This window comes from Salvelinus sp. IW2-2015, linkage group LG18 (genome assembly GCF_002910315.2).
Source record: "Salvelinus sp. IW2-2015 linkage group LG18, ASM291031v2, whole genome shotgun sequence".
NCBI classification, from domain to species: Eukaryota; Metazoa; Chordata; class Actinopteri; order Salmoniformes; family Salmonidae; genus Salvelinus; species Salvelinus sp. IW2-2015.
Genome location: NC_036858.1, coordinates 11,814,925 through 11,825,790, shown reverse-complemented (window position 1 = coordinate 11,825,790; position 10,866 = coordinate 11,814,925). Strand labels below are relative to the sequence as shown.

General features: G+C 46.0%; 1 protein-coding gene across 1 annotated transcript in view; it reads left to right on the top strand.

The window, feature by feature from the left end:
* LOC111978116 (uncharacterized) overlaps positions 1-10,866 on the top strand; it is a 104,833-nt gene that overhangs the window by 38,645 nt on the left and 55,322 nt on the right. Inside the window, 1 exon segment of the mRNA XM_070448188.1 lies at positions 2,270-2,338. Within this exon segment, the coding sequence (XP_070304289.1) occupies positions 2,270-2,338 (69 nt within the window).

Sequence of the window (10,866 nt, the reverse complement as noted above, 5' to 3'; positions counted from 1 at the left end):
TCCTGCACCCTAAACCTTCCCACAGAGTGACCAGTCCAGTACCCCCTCCTTCACCCTAACCTTCCCACAGAGTGACCCAGTACACCCTCCTTCACCCTAAACCTTCCCACAGAGTGACCCAGTACCCCTCCTTCCACCCCCTAAACCTTCCCACCAGAGTGACCCAGTAGCCCCTCCTTCACCCTAAACCTTCCCACAGATAGAACCTAGTACCCCCTCCTTCACCCTAAACCCACCCCTAAACCTCACCTCCGTGATGGGCTCAGTCCCAATCCCCTGCTAATGCACCTTATTGAGGTTGTATTGACGTTGTTAAAGCGGTTGTATTGACGTTGTAAAGCGGTTGTATTGACGTTGTAAAGAGGTTGAAAGAGGTTGTTTTGAGGATTAATGTGAGGGGGAGTGTGGGAACGGTACTAGGTTATGCAACAGGGAAACTGCAGACTAGGATGGTGTTCATTTGGAACAATGCCAACACTTTTACTGTAGTATTGGACAAATTATAAGCAGCAATACATCACCCGTGCTTCTGAAAATGGCTGACAATCTGTGGAACAATCGTTAGGTTGCTGTCTAAGAAGGTGTCACAGAGATCCCATTCAATTACATGAGTTGTAGTATGTCATTCTATGGAAGGTGTGGCCTGGCTGTCCTGGGCTCAAGTGACATGGCTGTCATTTTCTGTCAAGATCACAGTCTGTGTTCTAGCTGTCTGCCAGGAGGATGTTACTTTAGTTTCCACACTGATGTTTTTGAGATAGAAAACCCTCAGGCATAGCTGTTTATGTATTACCTCATCTACATTCTGTCTTTGTACTCGTGGTTGTGTTGGTGTGTGGTGTGTGTGTGTGTGTGTGTGGTGTGTGTGTGTGTGTGGTGGTGTGTGTGTGTGTGTGGTGTGTGTGTGTGTGTGTGTGTGTGTGTGTGTGTGTGTGTGTGTGTGTGGTGTGACTATGCGTGTTACCTCATCCCACAAGGTGTTAAAAGGTCAGGGAGTATTCCTGAAACATCAACCTCTAGTCATCACACATTCACCATCTATCTAGTTCTCTCTCTGTATCTCGAGTCATCACACATTCACCATCTATCTAGTTCTCTCTCTGTATCTCGAGTCATCACACTGGGTCAGTGTGGATGGGACCATGTTCTTGTTCGTATATGTAATTTACGACTCATTAGTTTGGTGTGTGTGTGTTTGTGTGTGCGTCTGTGTGTGTTTGTGTGTGTGTGTCTGTGTGTGTATCTGTGCCTGTGTGTGCGTGCGTGTTTGTCCCTACTCTTGAACCTGAGCAGCCTGGCTGTGACAGTGACCATATCAGATCCAGTGGGACTAACGTAGAGCATTAGGTGATAAACATAGCATGATAACAACTCCCATCTTTCACACTAATATCAGCCAAGACAATATGGAATCATCTCTGCTCTATTCTACTGAACCCGCTGCCAGTCTGGTAGTGGGATACTCTCTCTTCAGTGCTGCAGTACAGTTTGGTGTAATGGAGTCTTCCCTAATGCTGCTCACCTAAAGGCATTGATACATTTATGCATGGTCAATGTGGGGGTTATTTATTCACGGTGATAGATTGCACATGATCTAATACCGTGAGAATTTAGTTGAAAAGGATAAGGTCTTCGTCAGTGGCCCTCGTCAGTGGCCCTCGTCAGTGGCCTTCATCAGAACTAATTTTCTTTATCAATGTTGGCCCCAAAAAATTGTTGCACCTCGAATCACGTTGGTTGTCCGCCCTTCACATCTTACCCTGGAAATGTCAGCCATAGACATCATCGCCTGCAGTCTTACTCACAGAAAACAGTAAAAGATGTTCAGAGGTTAATGATGACTAGTTGTTGTGAACTGACCGTGTCTTGTGTTGCGTTTTGATTGACAGACAGCCGTTCCCTGCCGGTGACCGTGTGACTTTTAACGGTAAAGAGTGTGTCTGCCAAAACTGTACACAGCCCCAGTCTGCCAACAGCCCTGCTCCCATACAGGCTGTCCACAGTAAGTTACCCTACATACACTCATGTTCTGTCTCTCTGTCTCACGTCATCATTCTATACAGTATAATATCAGTCCACCTCCTTCTCTCGCTTCACATCCTGATACATCTCTCTATTTCTCTCTCTCTCTCTCTCTCTCTCTCTCTCTCTCTCTCTCTCTCTCTCTCTCTCTCTCTCTCTCTCTCACCCTTCCTTCTCCTGTAGATCTGCTGTGGCTGTGGGAAGGAGTTTAAGATGAGCAGTCTCTTTGTAGCGCTGGTATAAACAGCTGGCACCTGGGCTGCTTCAAGTGTAAGGGTGTGCCAACAAGTGTGCTCAACGCCGAGTACATCAGCAAGTGAGTCTCTCATAGCCCTAACAGCCACACATCCAACACCACCTCAACACCACAACACTCAACACCACATCAACACCACTCACACAACACCGCACTCACACCACAACACTCCTCAACACACTCAACAACACAGCACTCAACACCTCAACACACACTAAACACCTCAACACCACAAACACCTCCTCAACACCTTCAGATCACACAAAACAACTCGACACCACATCAACATCACCTCAACACCACCTCAACACCCAGTTCCCAGATGCCTTAACATCACGTGAGCACACTCTACTGAGCCTTATGGCCCTGGGCTTATCAAAAGTAGGTGCACTATATAGATCACATCACTCACCTGTAACCAGCGCAGATCACATCACTCACTGCATCCAGATCTCAGTATACATACTGTACAGATAACTCAGTCAGTCACTCACCTCATCCAGATAACTCAGATCACGTCACTCACCTGTATCCAGATAACTCAGATCACATCCAACTCACTGCATCCAGATAACTCAGATCACATCATCACCTGCACCAGATAATCAGATCCATCATCTCACTGCATCCAGATAACTCAGATCCATCACTCACCTGCTCCAGATAACTCAGATCACATCACTCACCTGCATCCAGATAACTCAGATACATCACTCACCTGTAACCAGGTAACTCAGATCACATTAGCTCATCTGTACAGGTAACTCAGATCACATTACTCATCTGTAACAGGTACTCAGAATCACATTATCACCTGTAACCAGGTAATCAGTCACATTACTCACTGTACCAGGTAATCAAGATACATTACTCACCTGTAACAGGTAACTCAGATCACATTACTCACCTGTAACCAGGTAACTCAGATCACATTACTCACCTGTAACCAGGTAACTCAGATCATTACATGCTGTAACAGGTAACTCAATCCATTACTACCTGTAACCAGGTAATCTCAGATCATTACTCATCTGTAACCAGGTAACTCAGATCACATTAACTCACCTGTACCACAGGTAACCTCAGATACATTACTCACCTGTACCAGGTAATCAGATCTACATCAGCAATCAACCTGTAACCAGGTAACTCAGATGTGAAATAATTTTGGACATTTTGAATCTGGTCGTGTCACTGTTTCTCTTTCTCTGATATCACCTGTCAGAAGTTGTCAGAATGTCACAGAGTATGTATTAAAAGCTGCCTGTGATCTCTGGTGTGTGGTTGTGTGTTGTGTGTGTGTGTGTGTGTGGTGTGTGTGTGGTGTGTGTGTGTGTGGTGTTGTCGCTGCTGCTGTGTGTGTGTGTCTGTGTGTGGTGTGTGTGGTGTGTGGTGTTGGTGTGTGTGTGGTTGGTGTGTGGTGTGTGTGTGTGTGTGTACTAGGATGGTGGATCCCCTACTGCGAGGTGGACTACCATGCCCTGTACGTATCAGTGTGACAGCTGCAAGAAGTACATCACTGGGAAAAGTACTGGAGGTAGGACGCTTTATAACACTGATATGTACTTCCTGTATTGGATGGAGTGATGGAATGAGTGAGGTATATGAGGGCAGAGCTATGTCTTCAAAGTGGAAACATCTCAAGATTGACAGCAACAAAAGGTCCCAATGGTCTTGCACTCTTAGATGTATACATTTAGCAGTAATCAATCCTTTGTTTAAATGCTTTTACATCTGACTTGGGGGCTCAGTCTCCTTCAACACTCTCTTCTCTCTGCTCTCTCTAGCTTCTCTCTCTTAGCTCTCTCTCGCTCTCCTTCTTCTTATCTCTCTCTCTCTCTCATCTCGCTCTCTCCGTCTCTCTCTCGCTCTCTCTCTCGCTCTCTCTCGCTCTCTCCATCTCCTCCTCGTCTCTCTCTCGCTCTCTCTCTCTCTCTTCTCTCTCTCTCTCTCTCTCTCTCTCTCCTCTCTTCTCTCTCTCTCTCTCTCTCTCTCGCTCTCTCTCTCTCTCTCTCTCTGCTCTTCTCTTCGCGCTCTCTCGGCGCTCTCTCTCTCTCTCGCTGCTCTCTCTCTCTGCGCTCTCTCTCTGACGCTCTCTCGGCTCTTCTCTCTCGCGCTCTTCTCTCTCGCGCTCTCGCTCTCTCTCTCTCGCTCTCTCTCCCTCTCTCTCTCGCTCTCTCTCTCTCTTCTCTCTCTCTCCTCTCTCTCTCTCTCTTCTCTGCTCTCTCTCTCTTCTCTCCCCTCAGGTGGTACATTAAGGACTCATAGGACATGTAATGAGCATATTTGTCTCTTTCATCATAGCATTGCATCATCACACCATGATACACCACATCCAGTTTATATGTTATTTCAGCTACATGCTTCTAGGTCCTACAGGGTCACGTTGGTAGCCTGCGGCCTGCCAGCTTCCATCAGTCAGTCACAACTGAAAGGCAGTGGTGTGTGTGTGTGTGTGTATGTGTGTGTGTGTGTATGTGTGTGTGTGTGTGTGTGTCTCTGTGTGTGTCTGTGTGTGTGTCTCTGTGTGTGTGTGTCTCTGTGTGTGTGTCTGTGTGTCTGTGTGTGTGTCACATAGGTCCACTGTACAACAATGTGTGATTTCATTGCAGAGGGTCAATGTGGCTTCCTCAAGGCAGTTTAGGTGCGCAGGCTACGCACCAATCCCCACTCTTGTATTAACACACATGAACCACAATTGAAAACAGTGTCAGCAGACAGAGATAGTCAGCTTCTAACCTAGAGAGCTATGATAGGGCTCTGCTATCTATTGCCCTTTAGAACCCAAGCAGATCAAGTCACGGTACATTACAGTTCAACACTGGGTTTAGTTAGGAGGGTCACAGCCCCCAGTCTGTCACCTGTCCTGTCCTGTCCTGTCCTGCACGGTGGACTGTGTGGAGCCTTGCCTAGGATTCCTGCCTGCACTTAAATGTCATGGCATTTAGGATTGATCAAGGAATGGAACCGCAGAGGGACAAGTCAACAGAGGGGCCTTAGTGAGGCAGGAACTGGATGGTTTGAGGATTGTGGTTAAATGGTCTGAATGGTCTGTAAGAACATATGGTTCAAATGGCTGCTGTCAAACGAGTTTAACACTTGGAAGCTTGGATTTAAGTTTCTGTCTGCATTTATGTCCAAATTGAGTTATCGACATAGCCTTGTTCTGTACACTGTCTCCTACATATATAGTGCTCTGAATACCCCGATAAATGTGGTGTTTCCACTAGAGAGAGTGCACAGGGTCACAGTAGGGGTGAGGAAGAGGAAGTGGAGGTTTTTATTGATCTGTGTATGGTTGGCTGGTTTGAAGACAGGACAGCAGAGAGACACGAATAGATAAATAACCAGCTCGGTTCTTCCGATGCACATCCAACCCACTCCAGTTCACTTGCCTGCTGGTGTTCCTACTGAAAAGCAACACACATCATGTGTGTGTGGCTTAGGTGTGTAGATCGAGTGTGTTTGTGTGTGTGTGTGTGAAACGGTTGTGTGTGGTGGTGTGTGTGTGTAGATTTGCGAATGTGAGTGGTGTGTGTGTGTGTGTGTGTGTGATGTTGTGTGTGTGGTGCTGTGCAATTGCTCGTGTAGTGTGTGTGTACGTGTGGTGTGTGTTGAAGATGACTAAAGATAAGTGTAAAATGGGAAAATTGTGTGTGTAGTGTATGTGTGTGTGTGTGTGGTGCTGTGTGTGTGTTGCCGTGACATGTGCAACTGAATAGTGTGTGAGTGTCGGCCTCGTTGCTCATTCATGCTCTCTCTCACCAAAACTGCCCATTTGTGAGACCAAACTAAATCGATCAATCCTTCCCCTGGCTCCTCAGCACCTGAGTCCTAAAAACCTTTTTGTGGGGAATAGAAGCAACGAGAAGGATAGAGAGGAAGGGAGGGAGGGAGAGGAGAAGAGATAGAGAGAGGAAGGGGGGATTGATATAGAGAGAGGAAGGGAGGGAGGAGAGTGGATAGAGGGAGGGAGGAGGAGATGAGAAGGGAGGAGAGGCGAGGAGAGGGAGAGAAAGGGGAAGAGCGAGGAGGAGGGACGAGGAGAGTGAGATAGAGAGGAGGGAGGGAGCGTGAAAATGGATGGAGAGGAGGCCGGTAAGAGAATAAGAAGGAGGAAAGAGGAGGGAGGGTCGAAGGACAGAAGAAACCGGGGGGAGGAGAAGGCGAGAGGACGGAGAAGGGAGAGTTGAGATCATGGAGGAGAAAGGAACACAGGCAGAGAGGCGGAGAATGGAAGGGAGGAGGGAGGGAGATTAAGGGAGAAGAAAAGAGAAGGGAAAAGAGGAGAAAGTGAGTAGAGAATAAGGAAAAAGAGAAAAGGAAAGAAACAAGCAGAGCCAAAGATAGTAGACATGAGAAAAGAGAGAAAGGAACGAAGAGACAGATAAAAGGAGCGGTAAGACAGAAAATACAACGATTCCTATGATATTCCATAAAAAATAAAAATACATTATCAGGCCCTCGTTAATAACGACTCAACAAGATACAGCAAAACACTTGCAATGGTGTTCACAGAGAGAACCAATATACGTCTTCTCTTTATTCTCCTCCATACCAACGCCTACATCCACACTCCCACCCCACAACTACATCATCCCACCCCACCACACACTCTTGTCCTCCTCTCTGGTCAGGGAAGTCATAACACCTACCACAACACCAATACCAAACTAAACTAAGCGAACACACATAGTTCACAAAAATAAAAGAAAACAACAAAAAAAAACATCCAAACACCAACAACAAAACACAAAAATAAACAAACACTCACATCCCATACCACAGTACTAAAAACCGAACACCAATCTCTCCTCCAAGATAACTTAACACACAAACACCAAATCCTTCCTCCACCAGATAGACTAAACACAACAACCAAATACCTTCACTACCACGACGTAACTAAAACAGAACACCACAATCCCTCACAGAGGATACGACACACGAAACCTCACAGTAATAAACACAACACCAAATCCTCCTCCACCACTTAAACTAACAACAACACAGACTCTAGAACCCCACACAATATACTCATAAACAAGATCAATATTGTTAACCAGTTTCTGATTATAGAGCTGTCCACCGGAGATAACCTGTTACTTTAGCCCAAATATAAAACACTTGGAGAAAGAAAACCTCTCCCAAACGAACTGAAGAACAAGAAGTGATCAGGCCATCACCGAAAAGCCACGCAACCAACACGGGACACTGCAGAAACAGATGTGCCAGAGTTTCAGAAGGAACTGCAGGGCAACAGTAATAGACACCCCATTCACCCAAAACAAGTAGATCAGGTTGCCTTACCAGAGATGCATGTCGAGTGGTATGAAGCTCCATGTTTATCCTCCCAATTGTCTGAGGTCAGCTGTCCTCTTTCTCATCGGATTAGTTGCTAGAAAAAGAGGCTCTTCAAAAGCCACAATCCTAGACGTGACGGCGTGCTCTTACGGGACTTAGAACAAGAGGAACCTCCAGCGCGGACATAACTAGAAACCACATAAAATGAGCTCAGCTCCGACAAATCAACCCCCACTCCAGCTTAAGAGGAGAAGGTGCTTTGTCTAAGCCCAAACAGCCCAGCTCTCCTCAAATCAATGTGGAAGGCATGTGTCGGAACCCAGCTAGATACCAAGTCACCTGCTACAAACAACGATCTCGGGCTGCTTTGAAAGCCGGAATAGACCAACCATGATCCTGGAGAAATGCTCCACCAGGCCTATGACCCCCCACCCGTGCAAAGTGGGCACGGCTAGCAGAGGGCTGCAGCTTTTAATCCAGTGTTTCCAGGACCAGAAGAAATTGCAAAAAGGTCCTCTGAAGCTCTTGTATCAAGACATCGATCCAATCACCTCCTGGCTCCCCAGCCTGGGTGGCTGTTAAAATCATTAGTCTGTGCCCACAGGTAGAGGCAAGCAAGATTATTTCATCTACCAGCCCCTTCCCCTATAAGACAAGCTGACATTGCGACCACCCTTTCCAATGACATCTGGCACACATAACATTCTCCGTCACACCCCTTTCTTCCACTACACGCCTCCCAAAACATGACAATATGTACAACTGTACTTTAAATAATACAGTAAAGTGATGACTTCGTGGACAGGACAAATGAATTACAACCAGAACATATCTAGTGATCAGAGCAACCCACAGGGTCCATAATCCACACCTTCCAACCCTACTACGAGTGATCAGATACATACAACCTGTCTAAACCTTTCAACCCTATACAGTCTAGTGGATCAGATTAACATACATAACAACTAGTCTAGCCTATCCACCCTACTACAGTAGTGATCAGATACATACAACCTGTCTAACCTTCCAACCCTACTACAGTAAGTGCTCAGATACATACAACCTTCTAACCTTCCAACCCTACTACAGTAGTGATCAGATACATACAACCAGTTCTAACACTTCCAACCCTACTACAGTAGTGCCTCAGATACATACAACTGTCTAAACCTTCCAACCCTACTACAGTATGATCAGATACATACAACCTGTCTAACCTTCCAACCCTACTACAGTAGTGATCAGATACATACAACCGTTCTAACCTTCCAACCCTACTTACAGTAGTGATCAGAGATACATACAACCTTCTAACCTTCCAACCCTACTACAGTAGAGATCAGATACATACAACCTGTTCTAACTCTTCCAAACCCTTACTACAGTAGTTATCAATACATACAACTGTCTAAGCCTTCCAACCCTACTACAGTAGTGATCAGATACATACAACCTGTCTAACCTTCCAACCCTACTACATTAGTGATCAGACTACTACAACCTGTCTAACCTTCTCCAAAACCCTACTACAGTAGGATCAGATTACCATATCAACCTGTCTAACCTTCCAACCCTACTACAGTAGAGATCAGATACATACAAGCTGTCTAACCTTGCTGCACTGACACGACCTTCATTAACCTTTAGCCATGTGTACTGCCTAACTGTTGCATTCCTGACTCTCCACACATCAGAAAGCTCAAACTCAGTTAATAGGCCAGACAGGAAAGTGGCTGACTGCAGGTGAGGTTCTTCAGCAGTGCGATCAACAGTAAAATCCACTGTACAGTTCCAGTCCCCCCTAAAACCATACACCCCTCTTGGTCACACTGTCTTCAGGTTTCCTTTATTTGATCAAATACAGCAATACACTCTGTACCCTCATTAGGAGCATAAACATTTTAAAAAAACTAATAAAAAACGCATTACATCCACCTTGACCAATAAAACCCGACCCTTGACAATCTCTGTTGTAGATACCACAGTCACCCCTAAGCCTGAGGAAAACAAGATGGCCACCGCAGCACTGAAATTAGTACCATGACTGAGTATATGCTGCCCCTCCCACCACATACCCCAGTCAACCTCATTAGCCTCATCACTCAGTATTATTACTTCTAATACCCAAGCCCTCTTATTCCTGTCCCTTACTTGACTTTAAACGATATCTCTAAAGTCTGCTCCGGTGAGTCCAAAAACATAAACACCTGTTGCCGAAACGACATAACCTGTTTCAAAGCCGGGTGTTTGCAACCCAACGGGACAACCTTAATTGAACTTGCGAACTTCCCAAACCGCAATAGCTCGCGCTCCAATAGCTCATTTGGAATAAACGGCGGTACATTTTAAATTGTTACCCTTGTTGACGGAGAAAAAAGCGGCGTAACTTGAATAAACATTCCTTTAAGTACTCCATGCTCAACCATACGATCAACAAAACGCTCTTCTTTAAGAAGTACACCATGCTCAACCATACGATCTACAAGACTCTCTTCTTTAAGAAGTACTCCATGCTCAACCATACGATCTACAAGAACTTGATGAGGACTAGTAGATGACTGTGTTGACTGGACTTGATGACTATAATGGACGTATGACTGAGACTTAACGTGACTGTGTTACTGGTACTGTGAACTGAACTGTCTTGACTGACTTGGAGGACTGATCGACTGACTGTGTGCCGACGTCATACGACTTGTTTACGGACTGTTAATTTGAACTGAACGTATGACGGACTGTGTACTGACTGATGAATGGGACTGTAGTTGACTGCCTGTGATGACTGACTGTGATGGGCGATGTTGACTTGACTCGATTAACTGGGACTGGACTGATGACTGGACTGTGTTTGACTGGGACTTTGACTGGCGATGATTGACACCGTTGGCATGACTGGACTTGGGATTGACTGGCGTGTTGGACTGGCTGTGACGGGACACTGGTTGACCTGTCGTCGACTGTACTGATGAGTGGACTATGTGACTGGACTGTGATGACTGGCTGTTGACTGCTGGACTGTGATGACGGAGACTTGTTGGACTGGACGTTGATGACTGGCTGTGTATGACTGAATGTTTGACTGCGATGCTTGTTGACTGCGACTTGTGACTGAGCTGTGATGACTACGCGTGACTGGCTGTGATACTGGACTCATACTGGACGTGTTACTGACTTTGATGACGGGACTTTGTTGAACTGCGTAGACGACTTGTGTGACTGGACTTGAGACTATGTGTTGACGGAATTGTTGACTTGGACCGATGAACTGGACTTGAAGACGACTG